Source organism: Symphalangus syndactylus, chromosome 13 (assembly GCF_028878055.3).
Source record: "Symphalangus syndactylus isolate Jambi chromosome 13, NHGRI_mSymSyn1-v2.1_pri, whole genome shotgun sequence".
Classification (NCBI taxonomy): Eukaryota; Metazoa; Chordata; class Mammalia; order Primates; family Hylobatidae; genus Symphalangus; species Symphalangus syndactylus.
The window spans coordinates 106193736-106209350 of NC_072435.2; the positions used below are offsets into that span (position 1 = coordinate 106193736).

The 15615-nt window shown below is 44.3% G+C and overlaps 1 protein-coding gene across 29 annotated transcripts in view; it reads left to right on the forward strand.

The window, feature by feature from the left end:
• The window catches only part of TCTN1 (tectonic family member 1), a 44500-nt gene that overhangs the window by 1430 nt on the left and 27455 nt on the right, over positions 1-15615 (forward strand). For all 29 annotated transcript variants that reach the window (XR_010114930.1, XR_010114929.1, XR_010114931.1 and 26 more), the window contains exons 2-4: positions 4372-4492; positions 12165-12295; positions 14862-15013. Coding sequence is in view for 20 of the 29 variants with exons in the window: in XM_055235777.2 (XP_055091752.1) it covers positions 4372-4492; positions 12165-12295; positions 14862-15013 (404 nt within the window). In the remaining 9 variants the exon portion in view is untranslated. The remainder of the gene's footprint in view (positions 1-4371; positions 4493-12164; positions 12296-14861; positions 15014-15615) is intronic.

Sequence of the window (15615 nt, forward strand, 5' to 3'; positions counted from 1 at the left end):
AGAGTAACCCCAATAGATATGCAGTACTTTTAATCTTTTTTTCAGTCTTTCTTTTTGAGACAAGGTCTCGCTCTGTTACCCAGGCTGGAGTGCAGTGGCGTGATTATATCTCACTTAAGTCTCAATCTGCTGGGCTCAAGGGATCCTTCTGCCTCGGCCTCCAGAGTAGCTGGAACCACAGGTGTGCTCCCCCGGCTTGCTTTTTTTATTTTATTTTTAGTAGAGATGAGATCTCGCTGTGTTGTTCAGGCTGATCTCAAACTCCTGGGCTCAAGTGATCCTCCCACCTTGGCCTTCCAAAGTGCTGGGATTACAGGTGTAAACAACTGTGCCTAGCCTATCCCTTCTTAAGATCTTTTCTCAAATTGATTAAGGCTCGGTATTAGTAAGTAAAAAAGTCATCAGCTGATATCTTGAACGCTAGGACTTAACTTCAGTTACTGAACCTTTATTTCTCCAAAAGCTCTCCTTTCTGAATTATGAGTAATCTGAAAGAAAAAGTACAGAGAAATATATGTGCTATTTTAATATATAAACAGAGCTCTGTTTTATATTTAAATTGTTGATTTGATGAATTAGTAGGGAAGTTAAATCAGTGATAAACTGGGACAGAATAAAGCCAAGTATTCAATGCCTGAAACTCTTTAAGGTTTTTGGACTGGATTGTCTTTTATTCATGTGAGTACTCCATCTGTTAATGCATTTTCTCTCCAAAATAAAGCTATGCTTGAAACATTGTTATTATAGCATGTGTTCAAGGCTGTTTTTCTAGTATAGGGGATGAATTTGTGCTTGTCCTCACACTTTATTCTTTTTTGGATACAGGGTCTCACTCTGTCACTCAGGCTGGAGTATAGTGGCAGATCACAGCTCACTGCAGCCTCGACCTCCTAGGCTCAGGTGATCTGCCCATCTGAGACTCCCAGGTAGCTGGAACTACAGGTGCATGCCACCATGCCTGGCTAATTTTTTGTAGAGACGGGGTTTCGCCATGTTGCCAAGGCTGGTCTCGAACTCCTGGCCTCAAGTGATTGCCCACCTAGGCCTCCCATAGTGTTAGGATTACAGGCTTGAGCCACTGCACTCTGCCAGTTGCCTGTCTTCACCTTTTTGAAGGACCTCTCTTTAGACTTGTGACAGTAATAACTCATTTGTTAACTGTTCACTGTGTGGAAGACACTGTGCTAAGCATTTCACCTATGATGTATCTCATTTAATCCTTACAACAACTCCATGATGAGGGTACTGTTATCCCCATTTTTCAGGTGGGTAAATTATTTGCCTAATTTTAGGACACACAGCTTGTAGATATCGGAGCAGGAGGCTGACTCTGAGTGGAGAACTGGATGGAAAATTGCAGGTGGCTTCAGGCAGTGTTGGGAGAAGAGTGATAACCCTTCATCTTGAATCTGGGCTCTGTTCATTTGTACCCTGCTCTACAAGCCAGGTGTGCAGATGCGATAGGAGGCAAGAGCAGCTGAGTGCTACTTAGACCTGACAGGGGCTGAACAGCTACTTGTTGGATGATTAATTACACTCGCATCCTGGGTAGAAACCTTTTTCCTAAGTGGAGTTATTAAACACTATTGCTTCGTCCTTAGTGGTCTTATAGCTACCTATAAGGGCTTTAAGTTTTGAAAACAAAGCAAGATAGTAATTTTAAACATACAGAGAACCTGAAGCACTTTTTATTTTTTATATTAGCGTGCATAAGTTGTGTCATTTTACTAAGCACATAGAAGAGTTCTCAACTAGAGAGAAGCACTGTAAATTTTAGGGGGAAAGCTTTTGTGTCTTAGACTAAGAAATCATCGCATGTTAACAAAACCTTCCCCTTCACCTCACACATTTTTTTGTGCAGAGTGCATTATACCTTTTACGGGGTACTCTTTTTTTAATCACCCAGGCTGGAGTGCAGTGGCACAGTCTCAGCTCACTGCAACCTCCACCTCCCAGGTTCAAGCGATTCTCCTCCCTCAGCCTCCCAAGTAGCTGGGATTACAGCTACGCGCCACCATGCCTGGCTAATTTTTTTGGTATTTTTAGTAGAGATGGGGTTTTACTATGTTGGCCAGGCTGGTCTCGAACTCCTAACCTCAGGGGATCCACTCTTCTCAGCCTTCCAGAGTGCTAGGATTACAAGCGTGAGCTATGGGATACATTTTTCTTTTCTCTTTTTTTCTTTTTTTTTTTTTTTTTTTTGAGATGGAGTCTTGCCCTGTCACCCAGGCTGGAGTGCAGTGGCATGGTCTCGGCTCACTGCAGCCTCTGCCTCCTGGGTTCAGGCGATTCTTCTGCCTCAGCCTCCTGAGTAGCTGGGACTATGGGTGTGTGCCACCACACCCGACTAATTTTTGTATTTTCAGTAGAGACGGAGTTTTACCATATTGGCCAGGCTGGTCTCGACCTCCTGACCTCGTGATCCCCCTGCCTCAGCCTCCCAAAGTGTTGGGATTACAGGTGTGAGGCCGCTGTGGGGTACATTTTTCTAAAGCTCCTTTTTATCGTGAAATAATTCATACGTACAAGTAAGAATGTTGGGTGGACACTAGCAGCATTTGCTTCAGATTCCTTTTTTGTTATTTTTGTTTTTTGGCTTGAGATCTTTTTTTTTTTTGAGATGGAGTCTCACTCTGTCATCCAGGCTGGAGTGCAGTGGTATGATCTCGGTTTACTGCAACCTCTGCCTTCTGGGTTCAAACGATTCTCCTGCCTCAGCCTCCCTGAGTAGCTGGGATTACAGGCGCCCACCACCATGCCTGGCTAATTTTTGTATTTTTTTTTTTTTGAGATGGAGTCTCGCTCTGTCGCCCAGGCTGGAGTGCAGTGACACGATCTCAGCTCACTGCAAGCCCCGCCTCCTGGGTTCACGCCATTCTCCTGCCTCAGCCTCCCCAGTAGCTGGGACTACAGGTGCCCGCCACCACACTCAGCTAGTTTTTGTGTTTTTAGTAGAGACGGGGTTTCACCGTGTTAGCCAGGATGGTCTTCATCTCCTGACCTTTTGATCCGCCTGCCTGGTCCTCCCAAAGTGCTGGGATTACAGGCATGAACCACTGCGCCCAGCCTAATTTTTGTATTTTTAATAGAGACAGGGTTTAACCATGTTGGCCAGGGCGGTCTCAAACTCCTGACCTCAAGTGATCTGCCCGCCTCCCAAAGTGCGGGAATTACAGGTGTGAGCCACTGTGCCTGGTTTGAAATCTTTTGAAAAAGAAAACGTTACAGATAAGATTGAAGGTTGATCTTACTTCTTCCCTTCCAGCAATAATTGCAACCATAAATTCATTCTCTATTTTTTTAAAAGGGTTTTCTTTTCCTTATTTGACAGAATAAAATAGAGAATTAAAAATCCAGATAATCATCTTTGTTACAAAGCGGCAAAGAAAAATCATCCTTATTAATGATTACAAGTTGACCAGGAGTGGTGGCTCACGCCTGTAATCCCAGCACTTTGGGTGGCTAAGGCCAGCGGATCACTTGAGGTCAGGAGTTCGAGACCAGCGTGGCCAACATGGTGAAACCCTGTCTTCACTAAAAATACAGAAAAAAAAAAAAAAAAAAAAGTTGGGCATGGTAGTGCATGCCTGTAATCCCAGCTACTCAGGAGGCTGAGGCAGGAGAATAGCTTGAACCCAGGAAGTGGAGGTTGCAGTGAGCCAAGATTGCATCATTGCACTCTAGCCTGGGCAACAAGAGCCGAAACTCCTTTTAAAAAAATAAAAATAAATAAAATAATTAAAAGTTGTGAAGTGGGGGGGATTCCTACCCCGCCCTCATACCTTATTGTCTAAATCACCAAAGACATTCTGAGCACCTGAGCCGGTATGATTCTTGGCCAAGGGTCTGTGAATATGAATTCAGCTTTAAAGCAGCAGGTTATACGTGAAGAGAGGGGCAAGGTTGAAAAGCCTCTTTCCTGAAGGTTAAAGTGGGCCCTTCCTCTGAATCGTAATCTCCAGAGACTGGGCTTAAGGACTTTGGAGTTTTAAACTGGTGGTTCTTATGGTCAGGCAAATGGTTTAGGGGTGCTTGTTCTTAAACTTGTCTAATTTTAAGCATCACCTGGAAAGTTTCTGAAAACTGCAAATGCCTGGGTTTCATATTCATCTTACCAAATCAGCATCTCTGTAGGCAAAGCACTAACAGAACTTTCCAAGCGAGTCAGATCATTAGCCACTTTGGGGAAACCTCTGATTGTGGGATGCTCAAACTGACTCATTTCCACTTCACAAATTTCCCCCAAAGTGCAATAGGAAAAATAAAGTGGACCTTTTGTATGAAGTTGACTTATAGTTTACTGCGGTGGCAGGGGGCAGTCACCACCTGCTGATGTTGATGCTCTGGATCCTACCCCTCTTTTTTCTGCAGTTGCTGCTCTGTGTGTCTGTGACTTATCCCCAGCACAGTGTGACGTCAACTGCTGCTGTGATCCTGACTGCAGCTCCATGGATTTCAGTGTCTTCTCTGCCTGCTCAGTTCCAGTTGTCACGTAAGTTTACGTATGACACATGCAATTTTGAAAAAATTTGACCAGGATAATACAATTTGGAGAAAGGGAAAACTTTCCCAGGCTTAAAAACCCAAACCTGATTTCCGGTGTTTTGCGTTGTTCTGAAGCCATACTGTCCAAACTAATATGTAAAAAAATTACTATGCCTGGCAGGGCGCAGTGGCTCACGCCTGTAATCCCAGCACTTTGGGAGGCTGAGGTGGGCGGATCACGAGGTCAGGAGATTGAAACCATTCTGGCTAACACGGTGAAACCCCGTCTCTACTAAAAATCCAAAAAAATTAGCCGGGCATGGTGGCGGGCACCTGTGGTCCCGGCTACTCGGGAGGCTGAGGCAGGAGAATGGCGTGAACCTGGGAGGCGGAGCTTGCAGTGAGCGGAGATCGCGCTACTGCACTCCAGCCTGGGCGACAGAGCAAGACTCATTCTCAAAAAAAAAAAAAAAAAGTAGCTATCCCTTATTTGCATTCAGCCAGGTAACTGTGCAGGCAAAAGAGAAGAGAGAATATACATTAAAATAATGTAATGAAACCTCTGTGTTTGAAGATTGAATTACATTTCAATTTGAGTTGTAAACAGACAGTGGTCACATTTTTTGTATCAGTGAATTAGTATAGCCTAGGGTGAAAAGTGCAGTTTAATTTCACAGCTTTTGTTGTGGTCATAGTATTTGTAACAAAAAATTAGGTAAGAAGTCTTTGTTTGTACTTTTCTGATATGTAAATCTACCAGGAATTCTCACAGTTCGCATTGTATAGAACAATGAAAAATGACATTCCCAGCTGATTATAAGGTAAAGAAATAATCTGTTCTGAATGATCTCTTATAATTGAGATTTCAAGGCTTTTTTTTTTTTTTTTTTTTTTTTTGAGACGGAGTCTCGCTCTGTCGCCCAGGCTGGAGTGCAGTGGCGCAATCTCGGCTCACTGCAAGCTCCGCCTCCCAGGTTCACGCCATTCTCCTGCCTCAGCCTCTCTGAGTAGCTGGGACTACAGGCGCCTGCCACCACGCCCGGCTAATTTTTTTGTATTTTTTTTTTTTTAGTAGAGACGGGGTTTCAACGTGTTAGCCAGGATGGTCTCGATCTCCTGACCTCATGATCCGCCCGCCTCGGCCTCCCAAAGTGCTGTGATTACAAGCGTGAGCCACCGTGCCCGGCCTTTTTTTTTTTATTTTTTATTTTTTTTTTTTTTTTATTTTTTTTTTTTTTTTTTTTATGAGATGGAGTCTCACTCTGTTGCCCAGGCTGGAGTGCAGTGGTGCGATAGTGGCTCACTGCAACCTCCGCCTCCTGGCTTCAAGCAATTCTCCTGTCTCAGCCTCCTGAGTAGCTGGGACTATAGGTGCACACCACGATGCCTGGCGTATTTTTAGTAGAGCCGGGGTTTCACCATATTGGTCAGGCTGGTCTCGAACTCCTGACCTCAGGTGATCCGCCTGCCTTGGCCTCCCAAAGTGCTGGGATTTCAGGTGTAAGCCAACACGCCCAGCTTCAAGGCTTTTTGAAAAACTGGCAGCACTTAGAAGAGGCTCATTAATTCAGGATGGGACCAACTTAGTATTCAGAGATAGCTAATTTAAATTTAGCCTTATAGCAAGTTTTAGCAATTGATACTTGATAGGTGAACCCTTTTAAGAAGAACAATGGGTTTTTCCTGTGAGAAACTATTTTATTGACCAGTGGGATTTTGAGCCTATTTAGTATTGTAAAAATGCTCAGAGAACAGGGCAATGTAGTCAGATTAATTTTCTGGCTACCTGGCCTGTAGCATGTTTCAGTATTTGTTGAAAATCATTCTGTTTTCCTCCCTTAGTAAATACGGGAGCCTGAAAGTGAGATTTCACCTGGCTGAACGCAAATAAGGGATAGCTACTTTTTTTTTTTTTTTTTTTTGAGACTGAGTCTTGCTCTGTCGCCCAGGCTAGATGCAGTAGCACGATCTCCGCTCACTGCAAGCTCCGCCTCCCGGGTTCACGCCATTCTCCTGCCTCAGCCTCCCGAGTAGCCGGGACCACAGGTGCCCACCACCATGCCCGGCGGCTTGGGGCTATTTTTTTTTTTTTTTGAGACACAGTCTTGCTCTGTCGCCCAGGCTGGAGTGCAGTGGCTCCATCTTGACTCACTGCAACCTCCGCCTGCTGGGTTCAAGTAATTTTCCTGCCTCAGCCTCCCAGGGAGCTGGGACTACAGGCATGTGCCACCACGCCCAGCTAATTTTTTGTATTTTTAGTAGAGACAGGGTTTCACCGTGTTAGCCAGGCTGGTCTCGAACTCCTGACCTCTTGATCTACCCACCTTGGCCTCCCAAAGTGCTGGGATTACAGACGTGAGCCACTGTGCCCAGCCTGGAAGATCTCTTTACTCCTTAACCATTAGTGCCTAGTAGAGCTCCTGCCACATAGTGGGCCCTCATTAAGAATGAGTTGAATTGGCTGGGCACAGTGTCTCACACCTGTAATCCCAGCACTTTGGGAGGCTGAGGCGTGTGGATTACTTGAGGTCAGGAGTTCGAGACCAGCCTGGCCAAGATAGTGAAACCCCATCTCTACTAAAAATACAAAAATTAGCTGGGCATGGTGGTGGGTGCCTGTAATCCCAGCTACTCAGGGGGCTGAGGTGGGAGAATCGCTTGAACCTGGGAGGCAGAGGTTGCAGGAGCCAAGATCGCACCGTTGCACTCTAGCCTGGGCAACAAGAGCGAAACTCCATCAAAAAAAAAAAATAATAATAATGAGTTGAATGGATGAATGAATTTCTCCCTTCCACCTCTGATTTCCTAGTGTCCCTTTTTGACTTCCTCTACCATTAGTCTTTTAGGCCGACACCAGGCCAAAAACCCGGAGGCTCCCCTGACCCCTGCCTCTTCCTTTCCTTTTCCTGTCTCAGCAGTCTTTCCTTTCTCCCCACCTTTCTTGAGCACCTCCTGAATCCCAGCACCAGGGACATAAAGATGAGTTAGGCACTTTCCTGCCTTCAAAGAGCTTACCGTCGAGTAAGGGAGACAGGAGTGGATGGCAGTTTCTACATTAAGCATGATGAGAAGGCAGAGGAATGGCATCTAACTCAGCCCACTAAGGAATGCTCCCCAGAAAACAGGAGCTGAGCTGGGTCCTGAAGGACACGTGGAAGATGGTCAGGATGGACTGAGGGGAAGGGCATTCCAGGCAGAGGGAACTGCATGGACAGAGATGGGGGGATGCGGGATGGCCTGCTTAACTGCAGGTAACTCAGTGTGGCCAGAAGAGGGGTGGGGTGAGAGGAGTGTAGCAAAGAGAGCGGGGGTCGGGTCCCCAGGGGCCTTGTGTGTATGCTAAGGGGTTTGGACTCTGTCCTGAAGTCCACAGGGCCTGGGTTGTAAGAGGATCAGATTCCCATCTTATGTAATTCTGCAGCAGCATGTGCAGTGGATCACAAGGCCAAGCCTGGTGGCAAGTAAAAAGCTATTAAGCTGTTGCAGATGCGGATTAACGGTTTCCCTCCCCACCTTCCCCAAAAGCTGTGACAGTGGGGCTAGGGAGAAGTATCTAGATCTGATGGTGATACTGAAATACTGCACAGGATTGGGGATGTGGCTGACTGGAGGGGAGTAAGGAGTCCCATTCTGTGGCGTCTTCCATCACTCTAGCCCTCATGGTCGTCCATCCCTGCTCCTACTTTATGAGCTCACACCTCATCCTGTCAGGCACTCACTAAAAGACCTTCAGAAGTTCTCATTATCTATAGGCTTCTTAGCCTGGATTCAGATTCATTCCCACCTTCTTTCAGAGCCTATCACCTGCTACCAGCCATCTCAAATCCATTCCATCCCAACCTTAGTACTCAGAGTTTCCCAAAGACCATAAGTCGTTACCCAGCCTTGGCCATTGCTGTTCTTGCACTTGGATTTGCTTCCCATTCCTACTGTCTGTCTGATTTCTACTTATCCTTTAAGGCCCAGTAAAAACTGAATGATAATATCCAGTCTTGGCAAGAGTACAGGGAAATAGGCACTCTTACTACAGTGTTGGTGAGAATGTATATTGTGCCCTTCTAGAGGGCAATCTGGGAGTGTGTCTCAGAAGCTTTAAATAATGTTACCTGCCTTTTGGTTTAGCAGTTCCACTTCAGGAAACATATCCTAAGGAAACAACTGGAGACAGTCATAAAGATGTATGTATGTATAAGGATGTCATTATAGCATTACATATAATTGGGGAAAATTAGAAACCTAAACCAATGAGCATAGCTCCCTGCAACCTTGCTCCTGGGCTCAAGCAGTCCTCCTACCTCAATCTCCCAAGTAGTTAGAACTATAGGCATCTACCAGCATGCTGGGCTAATTTTTTCTTTGTTTTTTGTAGAGATAGGGGTCTGTGTTGCCCAGGCTGGTGTTGAACTCCTGGCCTCAAGTGATCCTCCCCAGCCTCCCAAAATGCAGGGATTACAGGCATGAGCCACGGTGGTTGGCCTGTACCATATCCATATCTATATTGGTTAAACAAATTGGGGTATTAATGGGCTGGTATACGATGATGAAGCCACTTAGTATAATATTGTAAGTGCATATTAAGCATTATATATTAAGTGAGAAAAGCCTCAAAACAGTATGTAGAATATAGTCCCATTTTTATTATGACTCTATACCATTATCTATCTGTCTGTCCAGCTGTCTATTTTTTTTTTTTTTTTTTTTTTAAGAGACAAAGTCTCACTTTGTTGCCCAGGCTGGTCTTGAACTCCTGGCTTCAAGTGATCCTCCTGCCGTGGCCTCCCAAGGTACTGGCATTGTAGGCGTGAGCCACTGTGCCCAGCCTCTATATTTTTTTGAGACAGGTCTTGCTCTGTCACCCAGGCTGGAGTGCAGTGACATGATCATAGCTCACTGTAACCTTGCTCCTGGGCTCAAGCAGTCCTCCTACCTCAGCCTCCCAAGTAGTTAGAACTATAGGCATCTACCAGCATGCTGGGCTAATTTTTTCTTTGTTTTTTGTAGAGATAGGGGTCTGTGTTGCCAGGCTGGTGTTGAACTCCTGGCCTCAAGTGATCCTCCCCAGCCTCCCAAAATGCAGGGATTACAGGCATGAGCCACGGTGGTTGGCCTGTACCATATCCATATCTATATTGGTTAAACAAATTGGGGTATTAATGGGCTGGTATACGATGATGAAGCCACTTAGTATAATATTGTAAGTGCATATTAAGCATTATATATATTTATATATATATATATATATATATATATTTTTTTTTTTTTTTTTTTTTTTTTTTTTTTTTGAGACGGAGTCTCGCTCTGTCGCCCAGGCTGGAGTGCAGTGGCGCAATCTCGGCTCACTGCAAGCTCCGCCTCCTGGGTTCACGCCATTCTCCTGCCTCAGCCTCTCCGAGTAGCTGGGACTACAGGCGCCCGCCACCACGCCCGGCTAATTTTTTGTATTTTTAGTAGAGACGGGGTTTCACCGTGGTCTCGATCTCCCGACCTCGTGATCCGCCCGCCTCAGCCTCCCAAAGTGCTGGGATTACAAGCGTGAGCCACCGCGCCTGGCTTAAGCATTATATATTAAGTGAGAAAAGCCTCAAAACAGTATGTAGAATATAGTCCCATTTTTATTATGACTCTATACCATTATCTATCTGTCTGTCCAGCTGTCTATTTTTTTTTTTTTTTTTTTTTTTTTAGAGACAAAGTCTCACTTTGTTGCCCAGGCTGGTCTTGAACTCCTGGCTTCAAGTGATCCTCCTGCCGTGGCCTCCCAAGGTACTGGCATTGTAGGCGTGAGCCACTGTGCCCAGCCTCTATATTTTTTTGAGACAGGTCTTGCTCTGTCACCCAGGCTGGAGTGCAGTGACATGATCATAGCTCACTGTAACCTTGCTCCTGGGCTCAAGCAGTCCTCCTACCTCAGCCTCCCAAGTAGTTAGTACTACAGGCATCTGCCAGCATGCCAGGCTAATTTTTTCTTTGTTTTTTTGTAGTGATAGGGGTCTATGTTGCACAGGCTGGTCTTGAACTCCTGGCCTCAAGTGATACTCCCCAGCCTCCCAAAATGCTGGGATTACAGGCATGAGCCACGATGCTTGGCCTGCATCTGTATCTATAGCAAATTGATTGGGGTTTGTCAAATCTGGGATTGGTTGAAGACTTGAAGACTTAACTCATAACTTCTTTTTTTTTTTGGAGAGAGAGTCTCACTCTGTCGCCCAGGCTGGAGTGCAGTGGCACGATCTTGGCTCACTGCAACCTCCCAGGTTCAAGCAATACTCCTGCCTCAGTCTCCCCAGCAGCTGGAACTACAGGCGCATGCCACCATGCCTGGCTAATTTATTTTTGTATTTTTAGTAGAGACAGGGTTTTGCCATGTTGGCCAGGCTGGTCTTGAATGCCTAACCTGAGGTGATCCGCTCTCCTCGGCCTCCCAAAGTCTGGGATTACAGGCATGATCTACTGTGCCTGGCCCTGTACCATAACTTCTAAGCATTAAAACTTCCAGATGACTCCACATTTTCTTATTCTCACAGTCCTTTGAAGACAGCTTTATTCTAAAGACAAGGAATTTGGATCTATTCTGCGTACTTTTAAACAATCTGAAGGTCTGCAAAATTTTATCTAATTGATGCTATCAGAGTTTATAAAGTTCATTGACATAAAAATTATACCCTGATCTATGTTCTTGACAAGATTTCCTTAAAGATTATTCTACTTGTCTCAATTTTGTTTTTTTCTGTTAGAGGAAAAAATTTTAAATGCCAAACTTTTTCTTTTTTAAAAAGAGACGAGGATCTCACTATGTTGCCAGACTGGCCTCCAACTCCTAATCTCAAGTGATCCTCGCATCTTAACCTCCTGAGTAGTTGGTAATACAGGTGCATGCTACTGTGACTGGCCCAAATGCAAAATATTTTAACACAGAATAAACTAAATAAAAATGGATTCAGCCAGGTGTGGTGACTCATGCCTGTAATCCCAGCACTTTGGGAGGCTGAGGCAGGTGGATCATCTGAATTAAGGAGTTTGAGACCAGCCTGGCCAACATGGTGAAACCCTGTCCCTAATAAAAATACAAAAATTAGCCAGGCATGGCAGTGCACACCTGTAGTCCCAGCTACTCGGGAGGCTGAGGCAGGAGAATCACTTGAACCTGGGATGCAGAGGTTGCAGTGAGCTGAGATCGTGCCACTGCACTCCAGCCTGGGAGGGTGAGACTTTGCATCTCAAAAAAAAGGATTCATTTTTTTTTTTTTTTTGAGATGGAGTCTCACTCTGTCACCAGGCTTGAGTGCAGTGGCGTGATCTCGGGTCACTGCAACCTCTGCCTCTTGGGTTCAAGCGATGTTCGTGCCTCAGCCTCCCTAGTAGCTGGGATTACAGGCACACGCCACCACGCCCAGCTAATTTTTGTATTTTTAGTAGAGATGGGGTTTTACCATCTTGGCCAGGCTGGTCTCGATCTCCTGACCTTGTGATCTGCCTGCCTCAGCCTCCCAAAGTGCTGGGATTACAGGTGTGAGCCACCGTGCCCAGCCGGATTTAATTCTAATGTCATGCTTTCATAAATATCCTCCACGTAACTGTTAACATAGTACAGTACAAGCATCTGACAGTTTTTAAATAATCTTGCTAAGATTGTGTGCTTATGTCTTGTGACTTTGTATTATTATTTTTTTAATTTTCAGGGGCGACAGCCAGTTTTGTAGTCAAAAAGCAGCCATCTATTCATTGAATTTTACAGCAAACCCACCTCAAAGAGTATTTAAACTTGTTGACCAGATTAATCCATCTATTTTCTGCATTCATATTACAAACTGTAAGTATTTGACATTGATATATTTTGTGAAACTCTGGAAAATTTTTCTCAAAGTTATGGAAAAATGTCTCAGATTTCTTTTATGATTATAATTATGATTTTTTTGAGACAGAGTCTTGCTCTGTCACCCAGGCTGGAGTACAGTGGAGCAATCTCGGCTCACTGCAACCTCCACCTCCCAGATTCAAGTGATTCTCCTGCCTCAGCCTACTGAGTAGCTGGGATTACAGGCGCCTGCCACTATGCCTGGATAATTTTTTTTTTTTTTTTTTTGAGACGGAGTCTTGCTCTGTCGCCCAGGCTGGAGTGCAGTGGTGCGATCTCGGCTCACTGCAAGCTCTGCCTCCCGGGTTCACGCCATTCTCCTGCCTCAGCCTCTCCCAGTAGCTGGGACTATAGGCGCCCGCCACCACGCCCGGCTAATTTTTTGTATTTTTAGTAGAGACGGGGTCTCGATCTCCTGACCTCGTGATCCGCCCGCCTCGGCCTCCCAAAGTGCTGGGATTACAAGCGTGAGCCACCGCGCCCGGCCTGCCTGGATAATTTTTGTGTGTGGTTTTTTTTTTTGTTTGTTTGTTCGTTTTTTTTGAGACGGAGTTTTGCTCTTGTTGCCCAGGCTGGAGTACAATGGCTGGATCTCGGCTCATCACAAATCCTCCACCTCTTGGGTTCAAACGAGTTCCTGCCTCAGCCTCCCAAGTAGCTGGGATTACGGGCATGGGCCACCATGCCCAGCCAGTTTTGTATTTTTGGTAGAGACGGGGTTTCTCCATGTTGGTCAGGCTGGTCTCAAACTCCCGACCTCAGGTGATCCACCTGCCTTGGCCTCCCAAAGTGCTGGGATTACAGGTGTGAGCCACTGTGCCCAGCCCTATTATTACTATTTTTTCTTTCTTTCTTTTTTTTTTTTTTGAGACAAAGTCTCACTCTGTTGCCCAGGTTGGAATGCAGTGGCATGTTCTCAGCTCATTGCAACCTCTGCCTCCCGGGTTCAAGTGATTCTTCTGCCTCAGCCGCCCGAGTAGCTGAGATTACAGGCACCCGCCACCACACCCAGCTAATTTTTTATTTTTAGTAGAGACAGGGTTTCACCATGTTGGCCAGGCTGGTCTCAAACTCCTGACCTTAAATGATCCTCCTGCCTCGGCCTCTCAAAATGCCAAGATTACAGGTGTGAGCTGCCTCGTCCAGCCCTCAGTTAGATTTAAAGCAATTATTCTATGTTTTGCTATATGTATAGTGTATATCTTTAGAGACCATTTCACAGGTAATAGGAAGTAACTTTATAGACCTATGGGCATGCACATTTTCTTTAAAAGTAATTATGCTTGTGTAGTTGTCTTTTGAAAGCTTATACTTATCTCAAAGGTGTTTATAATATGCAGACATACATAGGAATCTAGGTTTCTATATATACATGTGTTTTTTTAACTTTATTTCCTCCTGGTTTAATGGTTGAAAATCAGGCTCAGCTTTGAACATTACCTGTGGTTTCTATTTCCTTTTTTTCTTTTATTTTTACTAAGAATATTTGCATGAAAACAGGATCTTTATTTTTATCTGAGCGTTTAGCTCAAATATATGTTTAGATCCAAAGTACATGTAAAATGTTATCAGGATATCAAAGATCAGAGACACATTTATGCTTTTTATTTGTCAATTAAACTCTCATATTTTCAGAATATCTTTATAGATTTTGGTTTTGTTCTCTTGTGATTGAAAACAGGCAGATGCTCTGTGTGATTTGTAATCTGAAGTGATAACTGGCCAGTGACTGTCAGGTTCTCTGTCGTAACACCAGCCCAGTGAACATGCCAGCCTGCTCCCTTCTCTCTCTTCTGTGAACAGCACATTTTACTCCAGGACTTTCACAGTGGCTGTGTGAGAGTAGAAATCAGATTCTTTCATTCCCATAGCCATCTGGAGAGAGCTTCTCCTTACAGGTTGATACAGCAGACTCATCAGTCCAGGGGCTAGAGAAAAAGACAGATTATTACTGGCTTCTGTTGTGCTGTTTACTTGTAGCTGCTACAGACTATTACTTCCCCATTATTAGAAGAAGCAGGCTGAGTCTGGAGGTCCTGTTTATTTAATAAGCTTTAAAAAATCCTGGGAGAAGTGAATATGGAAAAATACACTTTTTTTTTTTTTTTTTTGAGATGGAGTCTCGCTATGTTGCCCAGGCTGGAGTACAGTGGTGCTATCTCAGCTCACTGCAACCTCTGCCTGCTGGGTTTCAGCAATTCTCCTGCCTCAGCCTCCCGAGTAGCTGGGATTACAGGTGCGCACCACCATGCCTGGCTAATTTTGTATTTTTAGTAGAGACAGGGTTTCACCATGTTGGCCAGGCTGGTCTCAAACTCCTGACCTCAGGCGATCCGCCCACCTTGGCCTCCCAAAGTGTTGAGATTATAGGTGTGAGCCAGTGCTCCCAGCCAAGACACTGTTTGTTTTTTACATCAGCCTTGATGCTATTAAAAACTGTTTCCAAAACCTTTATATAGGTCATACGTATTATACATATATTTTATACTGATTTAAAATACTGTTTTTTTTAAAAAAACAGATAAACCTGCATTATCCTTTATTAATCCAGAAGTACCTGATGAAAACAATTTTGATACATTGATGAAAACATCTGATGGTTTTACATTGAATGCTGAATCATATATTTCCTTCACAACCAAACTGGATATTCCTACTGCTGCTAAATATGAGGTGAGCCTGAACTTGATTGATTCTTTTCATCCCATCACAAATGTCTTTCCTTGTAAGTTAATTTTCAAGGTTACCAGGAAAACTGGCTTCCTTGAGACAGAGTTGATATTATAGACTAAAAAACTTAATGTTCATGCCTACAAATCAAAGATCATGAAAATTAAAACTGAATATTTGAAGATGGATTAAAGACTTAAATGTAAGACCTAAAACCATATAAACCCTAGAAGAAAACCCAGGCAATACCATTCAGGACATAGACATGGGCAAAGACTTCATGAGTAAAACAACCAAAAGCAATGGCAACAAAAACCAAAATTGACAAATGGGATCTAATTAAACTAAAGAGCTTCTGCACAGCAAAAGAAACTATCATCAGAGTGAACAGGTGACCTACAGAATGGGAAAACATTTTTGCAATCTATCCATATGACAAAGGGCTAATATCCAGAATCTACAAGGAACTAAATAAATTTACAAGAAAAACACAACCCCATCAAAAACTGGGTGAAGGATATGAACAGACACTTTTCAAAAGAAGACATTTAAGTGGCCAACAAACCTATGAAAAAAGGCTCATCATCGCTGGTCATTAGAGAAAT